At 35.7% G+C, this 17,214-nt stretch overlaps 8 protein-coding genes across 8 annotated transcripts; 3 read left to right on the forward strand and 5 right to left on the reverse strand.

The window, feature by feature from the left end:
- Window positions 1-734: 734 nt before the first annotated feature.
- Window positions 735-2,897, reverse strand: VCUG_02332 (uncharacterized protein; the record flags this gene model as incomplete). The annotated part of the gene is made up of 1 exon (XM_008077150.1): window positions 735-2,897. The coding sequence occupies one exon, from the start codon at window positions 2,895-2,897 to the stop codon at window positions 735-737; it is 2,163 nt and encodes a 720-aa protein (XP_008075341.1).
- A 770-nt stretch (window positions 2,898-3,667) lies between these two features.
- VCUG_02333 (uncharacterized protein) lies at window positions 3,668-4,665 on the forward strand. Its single transcript, XM_008077151.1, has one exon. It carries the CDS (start codon window positions 3,673-3,675, stop codon window positions 4,648-4,650), a length of 978 nt encoding a protein of 325 aa, XP_008075342.1. The 5' UTR covers window positions 3,668-3,672; the 3' UTR covers window positions 4,651-4,665.
- A 932-nt stretch (window positions 4,666-5,597) lies between these two features.
- Window positions 5,598-6,142, reverse strand: VCUG_02334 (uncharacterized protein). Its single transcript, XM_008077152.1, has one exon. It carries the CDS (start codon window positions 6,049-6,051, stop codon window positions 5,662-5,664), a length of 390 nt encoding a protein of 129 aa, XP_008075343.1. The 5' UTR covers window positions 6,052-6,142; the 3' UTR covers window positions 5,598-5,661.
- A 515-nt stretch (window positions 6,143-6,657) lies between these two features.
- Window positions 6,658-7,603, forward strand: VCUG_02335 (triose-phosphate isomerase). Its single transcript, XM_008077153.1, has one exon. The coding sequence runs from the start codon at window positions 6,798-6,800 to the stop codon at window positions 7,593-7,595; it is 798 nt and encodes a 265-aa protein (XP_008075344.1). The 5' UTR covers window positions 6,658-6,797; the 3' UTR covers window positions 7,596-7,603.
- Window positions 7,604-8,828: 1,225 nt separating this feature from the next.
- On the forward strand, window positions 8,829-9,893 carry VCUG_02336 (uncharacterized protein; the record flags this gene model as incomplete). Its single annotated transcript, XM_008077154.1, has 1 exon — window positions 8,829-9,893. One exon carries the CDS (start codon window positions 8,829-8,831, stop codon window positions 9,636-9,638), a length of 810 nt encoding a protein of 269 aa, XP_008075345.1. The 3' UTR covers window positions 9,639-9,893.
- VCUG_02337 (uncharacterized protein) lies at window positions 9,878-10,650 on the reverse strand (the record flags this gene model as incomplete). The annotated part of the gene is made up of 1 exon (XM_008077155.1): window positions 9,878-10,650. One exon carries the CDS (start codon window positions 10,648-10,650, stop codon window positions 10,003-10,005), a length of 648 nt encoding a protein of 215 aa, XP_008075346.1. The 3' UTR covers window positions 9,878-10,002.
- A 642-nt stretch (window positions 10,651-11,292) lies between these two features.
- Window positions 11,293-13,586, reverse strand: VCUG_02338 (uncharacterized protein). Its single transcript, XM_008077156.1, has one exon. The coding sequence runs from the start codon at window positions 13,520-13,522 to the stop codon at window positions 11,315-11,317; it is 2,208 nt and encodes a 735-aa protein (XP_008075347.1). The 5' UTR covers window positions 13,523-13,586; the 3' UTR covers window positions 11,293-11,314.
- A 2,405-nt stretch (window positions 13,587-15,991) lies between these two features.
- VCUG_02339 (uncharacterized protein) lies at window positions 15,992-16,521 on the reverse strand (the record flags this gene model as incomplete). Its single annotated transcript, XM_008077157.1, has 1 exon — window positions 15,992-16,521. The coding sequence occupies one exon, from the start codon at window positions 16,519-16,521 to the stop codon at window positions 16,030-16,032; it is 492 nt and encodes a 163-aa protein (XP_008075348.1). The 3' UTR covers window positions 15,992-16,029.
- Between the last annotated feature and the right edge of the window lie 693 nt (window positions 16,522-17,214).

The raw sequence follows: 17,214 nt of genomic DNA on the forward strand, positions 1-17,214 counted from the left end.
CAAGAGTAACAGAAAAATGTGTTTACTTGGATTTTGTGATATGAGAAGACAAAAAAAGGTATTTTTAGTAAAATAAAAATACAATCTTTAGAATTTTTTAAAAATTACTTTTTTTTTGAAGTAGAAATAGAACAGTTTAAAGTACAAGCAATAATAAAATTAATCCAATAAATTAAATTTTTAAAAGTGGTATATTAATCCAACACATTGAGCAACATTACTAATCAATGAGTTGTGCAAATAAGAAACATATCCATTTCATTTAATTATGAATTTAGGAACTACAAAAATTATTTGAAACCGTTTTTAATGATAGAATAGTGGTCTAACCATGCAAACAGGAACATATGTATTCTCATTCGATCAAATATACTAACATGATAAAATCGAGCGAGTATTCAAATTCTAAACTGAAACACAGCGCATACAACATATGATCGACCTATAAATAAATACAACACCTAATGAGTAAAATATTGCATGTGTTTTCGTTGTTTAAGACAATAAAGATGCGGGACAATTCTTGATACTATATTTATGTACGATTTTTGATTCCTAAGCGGACAATAGGTTGTTATACTATCTTTAAATGCAAATAACACTTATAAGCACCCAAAACAAAACGTATGTGATTGGTCGTAAAGATAGGATGAGAAATGTTAGTGTTGCAGGTAAATATAGAAATTGTACGCTTATAATTATATCGAAATATCAAGCACAGTGTAATTGTGCGATTAAAAGTCTAGAGTTGATATAAAGTGTCGAAGCATATCATTCGAATGGCTTGACTTGTATATTAGTATGAGATTAAATGCTGCTAGTCTTTTGAACTTGGTGTCCAAACATTTTTTGTAACAAGTCTCTGCCAGACCATGAAGACCGAAATGGTGGTATGCTCTTCCTAAATTATACATTATAAGACCCTCCTCTGAACAATTGTGATCAAGAGCTCTCTTTAGCAGCGAAAATCCCTTTTCAATATAGTAGTTCCTATTGCTGATACGTCTACTCTTTGAATTATTGAAATATATTATCGCTAATAAAACAGTGTTGACATCGCTTAATTCTACATTACCATAGACTTGATCGATTCTGTCCAGTGTCTCGGTGTACAGAAAGAGCGGTAAGTTTGAAGAAAGAAAAGTAAAATCATCATAGAGCTTGATGTTTTTGTCAACATGGCGCAGATAAATTCGTCTCAAATTGTTATAAGCTGTTCTGAAAGAATCTGAATTGCAATAGTCAACAAAAAAATTCAGTAAAAAGTGATAGAGATTAAACGCAGTATGGTTCTTAACATGAAATTTTTTGATAGCCTTAGTTAAAAACTTCACATTACCAAAAATGGTTGAAAATTTGATCAGAATAAATATTATGTCGAAATAAAAGCTGGTGTTTTTAAATATTGTGGCATCTAAAGACTTATATAGAATAGAAAACGGCTCTTCTGTTCCGTTGCTCACAGTATATAGGAAATTACCCTTGATAACCTCATACCACTCTTCGGCATACAATCCATGTAAGCTTTGGAAAACAACTTCGTCAAAGTCCTCCTGTCTGTCGCTTCTCGTAAAAAAACTGTTCAGTCGCTGACAGCTCGGGTTAAAAATAAATAGGTTATTGAAGAAATCATGCAACAGCAGATTATTGATTTTCAAAAAATTGTCTAATTCCTTTTCATTAAGCTCTTGAAACCTTCTACGCAGTTCCAGTGTCTCATGATATATTCTGCGAATTTCATTGCACTCTTTACTCGTATATCTGATCACTTTCTTGTCATTAACACTTTTAAAAAATTGAACTGTAGTTTCATAGCTGTGCGAAGTTGAGCTTAACTCCGAGTATTTAAATGCTTCATCACTATTTCCCTGTTCTTTATATATTGAGTAGATAAGCATTCGAATATGGCTATCATCGGGGTCCAGATCAAAGTATTTCAAATAATAGAACAAGTTACATTTATGCTCGTCAGTATGCTTTGTCTGACATCGTTCACTTTTGTCTGCTAACCGTTTCAAAGCTTCTTTTCTCACATCTACTGTTCCTCTATCGCTCAAAAATACAAGCACATCGTTTTTAAGTTCACCTAGTTCAAAAAACAAGTCTCTGTACATATCATCGTATTCAAACTCCTCGTTTTCAGTCCAAATTTCAGCACATAAGTAGTTGTTTGTCTTTATCCTGCTAATCGTGAAAATTAACTTATTCTTGGTGCTGAGAAAAGTGCTACTATATTTCTTATAGATCTGATAAATTGTATCGTACGAATGATCCTTATACAATGTATCAATTATATAATCAAACTTACCGTTTTCTATTTGTCTCTGTGCCTCATTATGAGGTTCCTCCACACAACCTGTTACGTACTCATCAATAATTTTATCTATAGATTTTTGCACAGCCTTTTTCAAATTTTTAGTGCTCAGACTCTTCAAAAATTCGAATGTAAAATCTCTTTCATGGTTTATAATCGCCTCATGTGCTCGATCCTCCTGATTCAGTAACCTACAAAGGTTCAGTTTCTCCTCATAAAGTTTATCATCGTTCATTTTTTCGATAAATTGCAAACAGTCCTCCTTTTTATCAAGAAATTTGCTATAATCATACAACTTGCTTAACAAGTTCGGGTCTTTTTTCTTAATGTTGAAACACATTTTAAACAATTCATAAGCCTCCAGAAACTCTGATTTTTCTTCATGTATTAATCCCAACAAATAATATGCCTGATGGCATGTAGGCGCTATTTTAATAGCAGCTTTTAGTTTCTTGATGGCTTTTTCAAAATCGTCTTGAACAAAGCACTCATTTGCTTGCGTCAGGAGATGACCCACCTTCTTGCTATAAAAAAATGTTGAGGGCGGCTTCTTGGTTTTTACCTTCTTGAACATATCATCCATTTCCGAGGGGCAACAAATCTGTTTTAAATACATATAACAGCTTAAGATTAGAATATGCCACAACAAATTTCTGTGTTATATTATGTGAGCGTTTATAGAACATGAATGTGATTGCTTAGTGGTTAATATTAAATTTCTTGCTCTCGAATCGCTAGTGTGGTTGCTGAAAATTTCGATAGTTCTTGATGAAATTGTGAGGTAAAGTGCAGCTTTAATGAAGCGTTAAAACGGCACCGTATACGCAAATATTGAATTAACCCTTCTGTGAACAAGATGTGCCTGGAAGGCGAAAAAAACTTGCCAATTTATGATTCGGACGGAAGTGCATCGTCGGAAAATGAACAACAAAGGGAAATGATGGAAAAAAAGGCGTTTGAAGAGCTAGAAGAAGAATATAAAATTTGTTTGGGCAAAATGTCCAACCGAGAAAGGAACGAAAATAGTAAAAAATAATACTTCTAAAGATATCCCATCTACGTACATATATAAGATAGTTCCGAGCATTATCTACTTATAGATCTGTCTTTGTCAGTTAAGTGATTTTTATTTGATTCCTCATACACCAAAGTTCCTGATCCACTTGCAATACAATGAAGAAGTCATGAATAACTTGGTACTACGCCATAATATATCCTTAAATATGTGTTTTCGATGTGGTACACTGTGAAAAGCTTCTTTTAGACAACTATTCGGAAACTGATTAACGTATGGAACAAACGAACCGAAAAAATCGAAGAATAAAATTTTTAAAAATTTTTACCCTCACAAATTCGTCATGCAGAAAAAAATCGAGATAATCAGCAAGTCATCCACATCTTCTGTGGTGGATTTACCGCCAGTTTTCAGGACACCAGTAAGATCAGACCTGATTTCATTTGTTCACAAAAACGTTGCACTGAACAAGAGACAGCCCTATGCAGTAAATCCGAATGCTGGTAAAAACTATTCAGCGGAAGGATGGGGAACCGGGCGAGCGGTGGCTCGTGTAGCGCGTATCAAGGGGTCAGGTACTAGACGCGCAGGTCAGGGTGCGTTTGCAAATTTCTGTCGAGGTGGGCATATGGCACATCCTACCAATGTAAGGAGAAGATGGCAGAGAAAAACGCCCCTCAACATGAGGAGACTGGTTACGGCCATGGGGATATCTGCCAGTGCAGTAGCTCCTATTGTCGAGAGTAGAGGTCACCGTATTTCTGGATTGAAAAGTATTCCGCTGGTTGTTGACAATGAAATGCTTCAGGATGTTAAAAAAACGAAGGATGCTGTCAAATTTCTTGTTGAACTAGGATTAACCGAGGAAATGGACAAGACAAAAGAAGTTTTTATAAAATCAGGCAAGGGAAAAATGAGGAACAGGAGATACAAAGTGAAAAAGGGTCCTTTGATTGTTTATGACAAAGAGATCTGTACTAAGGCGTTCAGAAATGTTCAGGGAGTTGATATGTGCCGGGTTGATGATCTCAATGTTCTTGAACTGTGCCCAGGAGGTCAGCCAGGAAGGCTTGTGATTTGGATGAAAGACGCATTTGTTAAGCTTCATGATTTGTTCGGTGATTTAGAGAACGAGGCAAATCTTAAGGCCGGATTTCTCCTCACCGAGGGAATCGCATCTGGTGATGACATTGAGAGGATTTTCCACTCCTGTGAGGTACAGGCGTTTATCGATGAGCCTTGCCTGATTGATAAGCCTAAGCTGGTGAAGAACGTGAAAGAAATTGAGAAGCTCAATCCCTATCTTAGTTTGATCAATTAAAACTTTTATTCAAGATTTCCACGTTCAATGTTGCGGCGTATCAATCTTGTAGTCAATGATTGCAGTATGCTAAAAAGTTAACGATGTGTGTATCGGCGTTCATATTGTCCTCCGTTGAGTTTTATTAATTCTATTTGAGATGCAATTCTGAGAACGAAAATTCTTCCAATTTCATAGTACTTAATCCTCTTAATGAGTTATGGATGTAAGATGCGGGTAATAATAGCAAGAAATCGGTTTTCGCAAAAAATGATTGGATGTCAAAATTATTGTTTTTTATCTCAGTATTAAACAAAATCGCTCCTTTAAGTAACAATAATAATCGAATCTACTGTCTCGCTCGTTATGTTGACTCTGAACTATTTATTATTGCAAAAGTTGATTTTTTCCTATATAAGTTTGTCTAACCGGTCGGCATCAATACTCTGCCATACATGCCATGTCACACGACCGAATCTAAACCAACATACGTCTTGCCAATTCTCTGGACGCGCCGCAAATGAACTGGATATCAAAATATTTTATCGATCAAATGTAAACTGCCAGAAGCCAATTATTCCTGAAGAATCAAGATGAAGTGTTTCTCAAGACGCTTCCAATAAGATGTCATGTAGACCACGTCCTACGACTAAAGCCATCTCTGTGATCACAACACGTTTTTCTATTACGTGTCAAGAGTGCATACTAGGTTGTTATGCGGGTTAGCACACAAAATTTCCTACAAACCAAGGGCCAATGGTTATGGTCGGCTACAACGGACCAAAGAAACGTGTTTATTAAAATGCCGTGGTGCATGAGGTAATAAATGGACGATTTTTAGTGAAAAATATTTCGCAAAAGAATAAACAATAAGCACGAATCGCTTTGTGCTTCTCGGTTGAAAACTAACGGCTTATTCCGTACTCACTACGACCACATGAGAATGCAAGCTTATTCCTCCCACTCAATTCTTTCGTTAAAAAGCTGTTTATTTATATTCTCTCATCACAACATTTTCTTCATCAATTAAATTTATTTATTTTTTTTACTTTTTTTCTCGTCTTTCTTCTTCTTAGTTCGTGGCATGAAAACTGTAGTGCCTATTTTAGCCTTTACGTTTTCTTTTTTGGCGATCTCTTTCTCCACTTTCACGATCCTCAGCTCTTCTATCTCCTGCTTCAATCCCCGTATAACCGTCAGTCTGCCGTATTCCTTGCTGAACCTGATCCGTCCAGGATCTAACGGAGTTTTTGGATGAGTTTTTTTATCCTCAAGCGTAAACTGTAGCCCCAGAGCAGCAGCAGCTTTTTCCATCTCTTGTATGGTAGGATTAGATGTACACAACTTTTTGTTGTATTTTCTACCGTGTTTGTGCGAAAGCGCAGCGTTCATATGGCATGGATAAATAGCGAACGTTGACATTGAGGTTTGTTTAACCAGGGGTAAATAAATGTGTTTCAATTTTGAAATTAAATTTGTGTTAAAATAGGAATATGAGAAGGAAATATGGAAGACAGCTAATATGTATACATTTTTGATTGGAAAATAGCATCGGTCCTGATAATTCTAGGAGTTCATGGATTTCATTTGATGCGATTAAAATTATTCCTTCCAATGTTTACTATTAGATTATAGGTTTGGTTTTGTATTACTGGAAGATGCTAATACTGGTAAAAATTGCCATTCTATCCGCTGGTACTTATTTCTAATGGGATTTTAAATCTCGAGATCATGCTGATATGTATCTTAGTGTAGTTCTGTAACATAAATTGTATGTTGAGTGCGATAGACGTATCAAATTCTCCTGCGTTTGGAATGGATGTGGATGTTTAAAACTTTTGGTGTTTGCGTTATCTGCTGGTGAGATGTACTATGCTACAATCCAATCATAATTTGATCAACAAATGGATCGCAGACGCGTCAGATGCACCGGCAGTCGCAGATTAGCAGATATTTTCGTGCTACATATTTTTGTCCTGTTATTTGTAGTTTTTTGTTTATATTATTGCATCCCTAAACTCCATCAAAGCGGGTTATAAAGAAAAATTAGCATACCGATTCTTGCCTCCACTATCGATCCATTCGTAAGGAATGAATCAATAAAACATTACGCACTATTTGCTACCTTGAAGCTTGTCAGCTGGTATAGTTAATTTATCAATATTTAAATGAAGTTTCTGCGGCTCCAGCCTTGGATTGATCAGGAGCAAATAAATACAAAACGAGTGTCGAACACCCTAATGAAAAAACTGCTAGGCGGGAATTTAAAGCTTTGCTGTAGCAAACAGTTGCTAGAACATCTTTCAACACTGTTAGATGGTGAATATAACGATGTTGAAACACTTTATGCTGTTCCATTTCCGTATTTATCGCTTGCCAGAGAAATATTTCCATCATACGTGAAGATATCGGCCCAGGATTGCTCTGAATTTGTAAGTGGCGCCTATACGGGTGAAGTGAGTGCAGATATGTTGGTTGATATAGGTATAAACAACGTAATAATAGGACATTCAGAACGGAGAAAGCTTTTTGATGATGAAAAAAGCGTATGCAATAAGGTTATGAACGCTTTCAAAAAGGGAATGAGCGTACTTTTATGTGTTGGAGAAGATGAGAAGCAGAGAAAGGAGAATAAAACGATACCAGTGATAGAAAGACAGTTGAAGAGCGTTCTTGAGTGCATGGTTGACCATAGAATCTCCTGTATTGATGTTGCCTACGAGCCTGTTTGGTCGATAGGGACTGGAAATGTGCCAGAGAATGAGGAAATTGAGGAAGTCATAGGTTTTATCAGAACGGAAATGATGAACTATCATGTAAGTGGACGAGTGGTTTATGGTGGTTCGGTTAGTAGCAAAAATGTTGAAAATTTGTGCGGTATTAAATGTTTAGATGGGTTTTTGGTAGGAAAATCGTCAACAACCGAAGAGTTCGCTCACATTGCCCGTCTGTTGCATCGGAAATAAACTGTGAATTGTTAATTGTATTATATCTTGGTAGCGTGGTAAGTTTAATAGGCCATGGCAGTCATTTCGGGGTGTATTTTGCAATTGTGTGCTATGTGTGCATTTCTACGTTTTCTATACCTAGTTCTAACGTTTAGATAAGTAGGATTTGATAAACTTTTATTATGTGTGGCTAATTTGGTGGTTCTGGAGAATTCAGATAGCTAAAAATGTCGTATTTACATGTCAATACCGAACAAAATAATCTTCTAATGAAGTATGTATGCTAGACGCAATTATAGTTTATTGGCCTATCCTTGCTGTATTTATTCTTTGTTTTGCCATTTCTTTGATCTTTAAAATTTTCAGCACAAGGAAGGAAATTTTAATGTGCCGAAAGACATATCTGCATGCTCAAGCATGGCATCGAATTATACTGCCATGTTGTTCGTTTACTTATTTGAATATGTTAGAGTGACAATCATTTAAAGTAACAATATTTACCTATATTTGTTGCCAAAAAGATGTTCTCACACAATTAACAAATAATATATGTCGATTACAGGTTGTGTATTTTGTATTATCTGTTGACTATTCCCATAGGATGAAAATATGTCATGCAAAATTGAGCGATCTGACCCACATGCAGCTTTGGTCAAAGGGTTCGATCCTTTCGCGTAGATGACATATTTGATCGACACATGTTTAGTAGTGAAGTGGAAATAAATTACGATGCGTAAAAACGAATAAAAATTACAGACTATATGCATCCTCGCTGGTCTGTACGGGTGTTGTGTGTATAGTAGCGGATGAACTAGTTAAGGTAAATGTAATGTAAATTATACGAACCCATGTGTTTAGTGAGGAGTTGTGAATGCTAAAAGGTCAGAAGCGCTAAATTACTGTGATGAACACTAAAAAACGCTTAGATGGAATATTCTGACGTTTACTTGGCCGTTTATTCCACATTATTAGGTCCTTTTGACCGTTAATTTATAGAATCAACCAAAAATAAGCAACTTACAAGTTAAATACATTATACCCTGTTCACTTATCCAATTATCGGTGTACATCCCTTTTATTTTGATTAAATTTATGCGCTCAAATTACTCATCATGTTAGACCTGTCCATTCAAATACAAGTTTTTGATGGGGCGTCTTCAGCAGTACCCTGGCTAATCTATAATTTCTTTCACAGAAAATCTATGGCGTTTAATAAATCGCATAAAAAATACAAAATTTGTACCCCTGAAAATGCTTGTTGGAATTCTTCTCTACATTTTTCCCGTGCTGTCGTTCAAAAAAAAGATCTTTAGAATACAGGAGAAGACCTCAATGTTTATGCCTGCCGTTGATGATGATGGAACAAGCCACCGCTATGATTTATTTGGCGACTGTGTGGCAACCACGTACAGTTCAGCATCCACATATCTCAAACTGGGATTTAACGGTGTTCCTTCACGTGCGGGAATAATTACAAAATCGCCCATTGACGGCAAATCGTTCAGAATCGATGTGCGATTAACGATCAATAAGGGAACGCGCTCTGATGGAATAGCGTTTTGGATTGGAAAAGACTCTACTTATGAAACGGGGCCTGTATTTGGTCGAAAGGGCGGTAAAGGACTGCTTATAGCGATCGTAACCAAAAATGATGTCCCCTACATCGGGATCAGCGTAGGCGACCACAGCACGTTTAGCAATTTTAATCGGACGGAGGAACTTACCAAGAACATTTTTGATGAGCAGTTCACGCTGCGAATCACGTTTGATCAGGTGCTTGTTGTTTCGCTCGGTAAAGGCGATAAATTCAAGGATGTTTTCAAGATATCCGATTATGAGCTTGGGACGGAGAGCTTTTTTGCTGTTAGTGTCAATAATTCTACCGGATACAGCGATTTTAAGCTACATGCAATCAGGCACTCAACCATCGAGTACCCCGTTTTCAAGGATTTGGATGAGAAGCGAACTGGTGGCGGCAAATGGGTGTGGCTCCTTTTCTTGGTGGTTATAGCTGTCATAGCATTCATTCTTTACAAGAAGCAGACGCGTAAAGGCAGGTAAATCGTTTATTGTAGCAATCATTTTTGGATAGCAGTTCCGTATTTCGCGAGTGCTGGGTATTTTCGTTCATCTGTGTCAAAATTGATGTATTAGGTTCTTGTAAAATCCTTTTTTTATTTTTTCTATTCGATGTTCTCAGTACAAGCGAATCAACAGTGAAAACAGCTGAGTGCATAAGGATAGCTTCATCGCGATCCACTGAACTAATTTTTTGTATTTTGAATCACTTAAACAGTAAAATAATTATTTATTGCGGCCAGAACGATCTGAAAACTATTATTAATGTCCTGCTTACGAGATATGTCAAATTCCCGTAAATATTATTCCGAAGCAAACCGATACGCATTGTTCCACAGCATTTCAGTCACAGTTTTTGTGTGAACACAGCGTAAAAAAGGCTGTATACAAAACCGTGACCGGCAAACACGAGATTAACGGGTTCCTCATATCCCACACCAATCGAAAACTTTCCCATCACTTTTGAATACCACTTAATTTTCCTTACCAGTTTTGAGTCTATCCTCACCATCAGATTGCACCCATTCACTAGTTCCCCTTCCACTTCTCTTTCCCACATATTTGTCCGTTCTCTGAGCACGACCCGGTTGTAGTGTAGAAAAACATCAATGGCACTGTTAAATAGCGTGAAATCCACCTCAATATCGTAATAAAAAGAAGAGGATGTTATTTCGATGCTATCCGCCACCATGATATCCAAGTATTTGACTAGTTTAGCATTTTTGAAAGTGAATTCAAAAATGAGAACATCGCCGCTCAGAACTAATCTCAAAAATCTCATTTGACTTATAAAAAAATTGGTTTTAGGTATGCTGAAGACCCGTGCACAACTGCAGTCATAGTGCTCGAAAAATGACTCCTTCAAGGTCATTTTTCGTAACTCTTCGTTCGTGTGGTAAATAACTTCCATATTAGCTGATAATCTAACTGTAATAGGAACTGAGAACAATTTGTCCAAGAGCAGCGCGTTATTTGGAGAAATAATGCACTCCATGCTGAGAAGGGCCTGGCAATAAAGAGTGTATAAAATTTATTGTGGTCAACCGAAAATTACAGCAAAACGTAATTATTGGAGCAATCCACTGTAAATGCTACCGAGATCACGACAATTTGTTCAATGACACAACACATATGATGAAGCTGTATGATATTTTTGGGACATTTTAATATTTATATTCTTATCGATACATCATGATTGATGTGAGTACGGATAGAAAATAAAAATAAGCGGGATATAAGTATTTATCTCAAGAAAAGGGACAAAACCACGCTTTTCTGTTTGGATACCGCATGATTATATAGCTTGATATGCATGTGCACTTTATGAAAACATAGAACCAGAGTTGCTAAAAAACGAACACAGTAATACAAAGGAAAGGTTTTTAAATCACCTATAATTGAAAAACTGTTAGAATCTGTGTAGTGAAAAATATTATATGCACTGTAAACTTGTGCTGCGGGAGTATCATGGTCTTGCTGTGCAGATGTAGGAATTGTAACCCAATTATTCATCTCTATCAGCCGAGAATAAAAAATTACGTTTCAAATAACGCACTAACGATGCAAAATCTAGAAAAACCTTACACCAGTTGTTTAAAGCTTTTATATTTGTTGTAAGAAACCCTAACTGATACCATGGATAGAACTTTGATATTATTTTATTCATTAAGATACCTTTCAGCTGTAGCAATCACCTCTTGAGGGAATCCTACCTTTTTAGCAACCTCTATGCCCAAAGAATCCGCTATACCACTCCTAATTTTATACGTAATAATACCGTCCACAACCTCCGAACAAAGTAATTCTATGTTCTGCCCCTCAAGGAACATTTTCTCGTTTTTTCCAGTGAAGTGTGTTGCAAACACGGCTAAGGCATTTTTCGTCTGTAAGTATTCTTTGATTGCTATGCTTAGACTTATCCCATCTATATAAGATGTTCCTCGTCCCAGCTCGTCGATCAAAATCAAACTCTTCTGTGTGCACATATTTGTTATCCTTGCCATGTCTTTCATTTCTCTCATGAATGTCGAAATACCATATCTATCAGATGCTCCCGATCTGATGTATATCCCGTCACGCAGCTCAAATTTTACATTCCTTGCCGGTACCAGACTGCCCATCTGGCCAAGAATCACAGTTAAAGCGATCGTTTTAAGAAATGTACTTTTTCCTGCTGTGTTTGGCCCAGTTAATATCGTAAAGCTAACGCTTATATCGTTCTTAATGCAGTTATTCACCAGGGGATGGAATGCATCCTGTGCCATGAACCTATGAGAGTTTGCCTTTGTCTCGTTGCTCTCTCCGTCATACACACAAGGCACACACCATTCTTCGTCATTCAGCTTATCACTAAGCCCACAATAGTAGTCTACGAGTGCTATCAATGTGTTGAATGCGCTCAAAGAGTTCAAACTGTCCTTCAATAATACGATTAGGTTGTTTATCACAATTTTTTCTTCCTTTCTTTCAAGGTCTCTCAAACACTCAAATTCTCTTTCAAGGTTATTAAGTGTTCGTGTCTGAAAAATTACGCCGCTTTTCAGAACACTTTTTTCTAAAAAATTGTTTTTCCTAAACATATTTTCGCTGTAATCCCCTCTGCGTATCTTAATACAGAAATTTTCCTCCTTAAAATTATTCTTCAGAATGCCCGATATCCTCTGTACTTCGTCCTTCTTGCTTTTAATGATTTCTTCTCCCTTTAACTGCAGTTCATTCATCGTATCGTTGAAGCATTTAACTTTCTCTGATGCAAAATCTATCTTTTCTCGTATCTCTTTTGTTGCAAATGTGAAATCAAGCATTTGGAGCGGATAGATAATATCTTCCTTGATAATATCAATATTTCGTTCAGCACATTTCTTTGCTGTGTTTACAAGGTCTCTCAGAAGACTGTCCTTTTTTTCTAAAACCTGGCACAAGGCAATTATTTCACCGACCGATATTTTTCCTCTTTCAATTTTTTTGACAATTCTTAGCAAATCAGGAAATTCTCGATTTATGTTGTTGTTTCTGAAGAAAAATAAGACTTGCTGCCGTCGCTGTATTTCACATATATCCCGTGATGGTCCTCGAATGTTTGTAGAAAAGTATCTTCGGCCCTGTGTAGTCCTAAAATCGAATAGCTTAAGCATTTCATTTAAATTTAATTCTTCATACAGGTTATTATCAAGGTTTAGATTAGAATTGCTATAATTAACTTCTTTTACCTCTGCTAAGTTCAGATATCGGACCAGATTTAAATCCTTTCCACTCACTCGTATCGCCTTTACCCCCATCGTGACTAACGGTCTTTCCAGCTCGCTATTGGTATAAATCACCTCTCTGATGCTTTCCTTTGATATAATTGTATAAGTCATAGAAAATATATCATCATCAACATATACTGCCCTGCTAATCATATTATTCATATTGTCATAAAACCGGAAATCAACGTTATTCTTGGTCAGAACTATGCAACCAAATTTAGAAATTGGCATGTCACTAACCATAATGTCGGAGAATGATCCCCAGTTTCCTGGGCTTCCCTTCCTATTTAAAACAACTTTTCCATCTCTCTCAACATATTCTTCGACAGCATGTGTTGACAATAGTTCTCTTATCAGCTGTTCACCCAATGCCTTGGGAAATGCTTTACCATGCGATTTTATGATGGAAATGTTCGTACATGTATACATACCATTCTTCAAGTACAGCTTGATGCACATATCCTCCGTTCCTGCATTCGGGTTTTCTTTGCTAATCATGCTACTCGCTGCAATATTGGCAGTATTAGCGGCCGTTTCATTTTTACCAAGCTCTGTGCCCTGGATCAAGTTTCTTATCTCCCTCTCTACGGTTTCATTCGAACTAGAGTTTGACGGCATGCTGTGCTTGTAATAACAAGGGCTCAATTTTGGTTCTTATAAAGCGATGTATTTTCTGTGGGAGTGCCACCCGCAAAACTCAAAGCTAAGAAATTTTAGAAAGTACTTATAAATTTGTTACTGAAAATATTTTTGGTGCTCATGACAGTCCATCACCGAAAAGCGTATGCTTTAAGGCTTTTTGTTTTGCATAAGTATTTACTTCCTGCAAATCTTACCTTCAACGCGCCGGTATTAAAAGAGGTTCTTTTGTGATCGGAAATTTTTATGATGAAAAATTTTGCGGTTACCAAAAGTGTCTCGATGGCAATTGTTCCATCGGTGTTGAAGCAAGCGTTTTATCTATGAACCAAAGACCTGTAATTATAACCGGTCCTAACAGATCGGAAATTCGTATTTTTAAAAAAGATTGATAGAATAAATACTCGTTTTTTTGCGTTTGCTAAGAAACACAAATGAACCGAAGCGTATTTTAGAACAAAATCAGCTGCAGCAAGAATTACGCTTGGAAGGGAATGTCTTCAAACATGAAGTTGAAAAACTAGCTTTAGGCATTACATTTAATTACGTATTCTTGAGAGTTACCGATCTCAAATTTTGACGATATAAATCTTTAATTTCACTAAGGCACTTTTTTTACCGGGAAGAGAATAAAATTGTATACTTTGAGAATTTCATCAACTTTTGTAATCATAATATTCCTTTTTCTCATCATGATTAGTATTTTATAAAACACTGTAGCGTATGTAAAATCATACCCATTCAAGAATTCATCATAAGCCTCCAACAAGTCGTTTTCCGCAAATTCTTGTTTGTACAAGGATTTATGTAACTTCTGTAACAACCCGTAGTTCATTTTTGGGGATGGAAAATTCAAGAAATGAAAATTTTGTGCACACAATGTGCATATGCCAGCGCTAGAAGAAAATGTTTGTTCTCAATAGATGAACCCTGTGCAAAAAATTTAATGCAGTTATTTTTGATCATACACGTAGTATTGAGGCCACAGCTTTTCTTTCATACTGAAAAGACATTTGTACATATCCTCTTGATCAATTTGAACGCTATTAGGTCGGTGTTGTCACATTTATTTCAATTCAGTACAACAGAAAAAAACTATCAATTAGACTGTTAAAATGAATAACATACCGGGTAAAATTTTATTGGCACCTGAGCTTAATACATCAACTAAAATAATATGTGCTATTTATATGGAATAGAAAATTTATCACGAATGCACATATGAATAAAACATAAGTTTTTCCTCCGTTTATCGTTGAACTTGCAAATTGGGCTATTTTTTTGGTAATTTCTCTGCTCATTGTAGGATAAAAACAGAAGTATGAGACCATGCGTAACACCAGGTGAGCTAAATATATAACGGTAAGCAATATTAACATTTTAAGTGATAAAAGTGTGTTTATGAGTTAACTGCCGGCCATTTACAGGAAATTGCACCGAAAGTAATTAAGAGTAATTCTGCCACTGCATACAATAACTATTTTAGATAATTTGTTAGGCATTTTGGTAGTCTGTGAAAAAGTAATGTCGGCTTTGACATATGTTAGCAGCTCAATGAAACGCATTTGATTGTTGTTGGGAAGGTCAATAGGGCTTTATTATGCAGGACATGAATACTTCAATGGCTAAAAACAACGCTCATCTCACAACAATAACAACAAAAATGTATGCTGTGATAAATAAAAGGCTTTTGGTAACAAACTGAGTATTAAAAAGCATTTTATACGTTTTTGGCAAAAACTGTTGTACCAGTTAAATAAAATCGTTTGGATGTGTTTTACATGACTAACCTGTTACAAGGCAATCATTTATTTACATTAACAGCCACGCTAGATTCATTTATAAAGCAGAACAAATTTTGATAACCTATTGAAGAATACTTTCTTTCTAGTTACCATTTTGTCATGTCTCAAGATATTTTTGTCTGCTTTGCACCTTTTAGCAGCAGCTGAACGGTTAATTTGAGCTGCTATTCATGCCATTGTAACATTGTTTGTAAATCATAGCTGAATATGTCATAGGAAGATGAATTAGATTGCAATATCTCATTCATTATTTCGTTCAAAAATGTAGAATAGAAAATTTTTCTTTTTTAAATTCAAAAATTAATCATAGACAAATTGTTTTTTGTGTTGATGATAATGATATGGCATTAATAAACACAATTTGTGACTGAGGTAATTTTTTGTAAACACTATTTAGCGTAAATGCTTGTGTGACATAATTTTACATACTCCTAATTGGTACATCCTATCTATCTTGTAAAACCTATTGTTAAATACGAGCTTTTGGTCTTTGTTCATAGAGCAGATTCAAAAATTATCTTTTTGGATTGGTATGTATTTATGACGACCTGTATGCCATTCGCTAAATACCTTAATCCAAAATACGTTCGTATAGATAAACAACAACCAGAATCATACAAAAACATTCTCTTAAATATTGTAACACTACTCCTTTAATAAACACGACATAATATTTTACACCTAAATCATTTCAAAATCGCTTAAAATGTCTTCACTCATGCTCTCGGCATTAGATTCCAGGCTTTCGTTCTTTTCACGGTCTTCAAATGTTTTCTCAAGGATCTTGTTGCCCTCATGCACACCAAGAATGCTGATTATAGATTGTCTAACATGGAAGTACATTCTTCTGATGTTTTCTTCGTTATTAATTTTCCTAATGATTTTTTCATCAAAAACAGTTGGTAAACACTTTTTAAGGGCTCGGAAAAGCTGTCTCGGTGTCACAAGTCCCTTTACTTCGATAGCAAGTAACATATTTGTCGATTTTCTAATTTGCTTTCGAAACATAAGCTTCTCATTCAATGTGTATAACAATTTGTTATCTATTGTTATTGGTGATACAAAAATAACATTTTTTGCAGCTCCTACTTTGTTGAGGTCGGTATTTTTTAGATATAGTCGGATTTGATAGAATTTCCTAACGATATGGAATATATTTGGCTGACACAGCATAAAATAAAAAAGAAAATATCCATTAGTATAAAAGGATGGCTGTGAAGGGTGTCACGTAACACATTCAGATGCGCGGTGCCTAGCTGGCTCAAATGGTGCATATATTAAACTTTTATTTTACTCATTTGAATAGCATCTGTGTTTAGTCTTGAATGTCGGGGAAGGTTCCCTTCTCCGATTAGGAACAATACAAACAAAGGTTACTTAAAGAATTTTAGGATGTTCAGAACAAGGTAACCTAAGAAAAAAAGGCCTATGGTAAAAAAGACACTAGGCCAACCCAAATGCACTTGAAAAGCTGTAATCACCTACGAGGAGACACGAAATGAAATGAAACTCAAACAAATCAATAAAAACTATACTACGACAAGTCATCCTTCTTTATTGTCCAAAATAGGATACGTCATTGACATAAAGGGTTTCGTTATTTTAACACCAGTACCGTACACAGTACCTATCGATAGATCAAAAATTTATCCAACATGTTTGTATATCAGCTTATTAGCCAGATAACACATTTAATTTATATTTCCAACTTGTAAAGATTGTACAAGCTTATAACATGTACTAAATGAGTATATCCTAAGCAACATCAAATATTTTAGGGAACATTATCGTCTCTAGTTACATAAATGTATCCTAAATGGTAAAACAATTTAACACCATATCACGATGATTCTAGCAATTCAGCAC

The sequence above is a fragment of the Vavraia culicis genome (genome assembly GCF_000192795.1).
Source record: "Vavraia culicis subsp. floridensis unplaced genomic scaffold supercont1.56, whole genome shotgun sequence".
Taxonomy (NCBI): Eukaryota; Fungi; Microsporidia; family Pleistophoridae; genus Vavraia; species Vavraia culicis.

Excerpts from the sequence above, each read along its gene's own strand:
- VCUG_02335 (XM_008077153.1), top strand. The coding sequence starts at position 6,798 with ATGAAGTTTCTGCGGCTCCAGCCTTGGATTGATCAGGAGCAAATAAAT.
- VCUG_02338 (XM_008077156.1), bottom strand. The coding sequence starts at position 13,522 with ATGCCGTCAAACTCTAGTTCGAATGAAACCGTAGAGAGGGAGATAAGA.
- VCUG_02334 (XM_008077152.1), bottom strand. The coding sequence starts at position 6,051 with ATGTCAACGTTCGCTATTTATCCATGCCATATGAACGCTGCGCTTTCG.
- VCUG_02333 (XM_008077151.1), top strand. The coding sequence starts at position 3,673 with ATGCAGAAAAAAATCGAGATAATCAGCAAGTCATCCACATCTTCTGTG.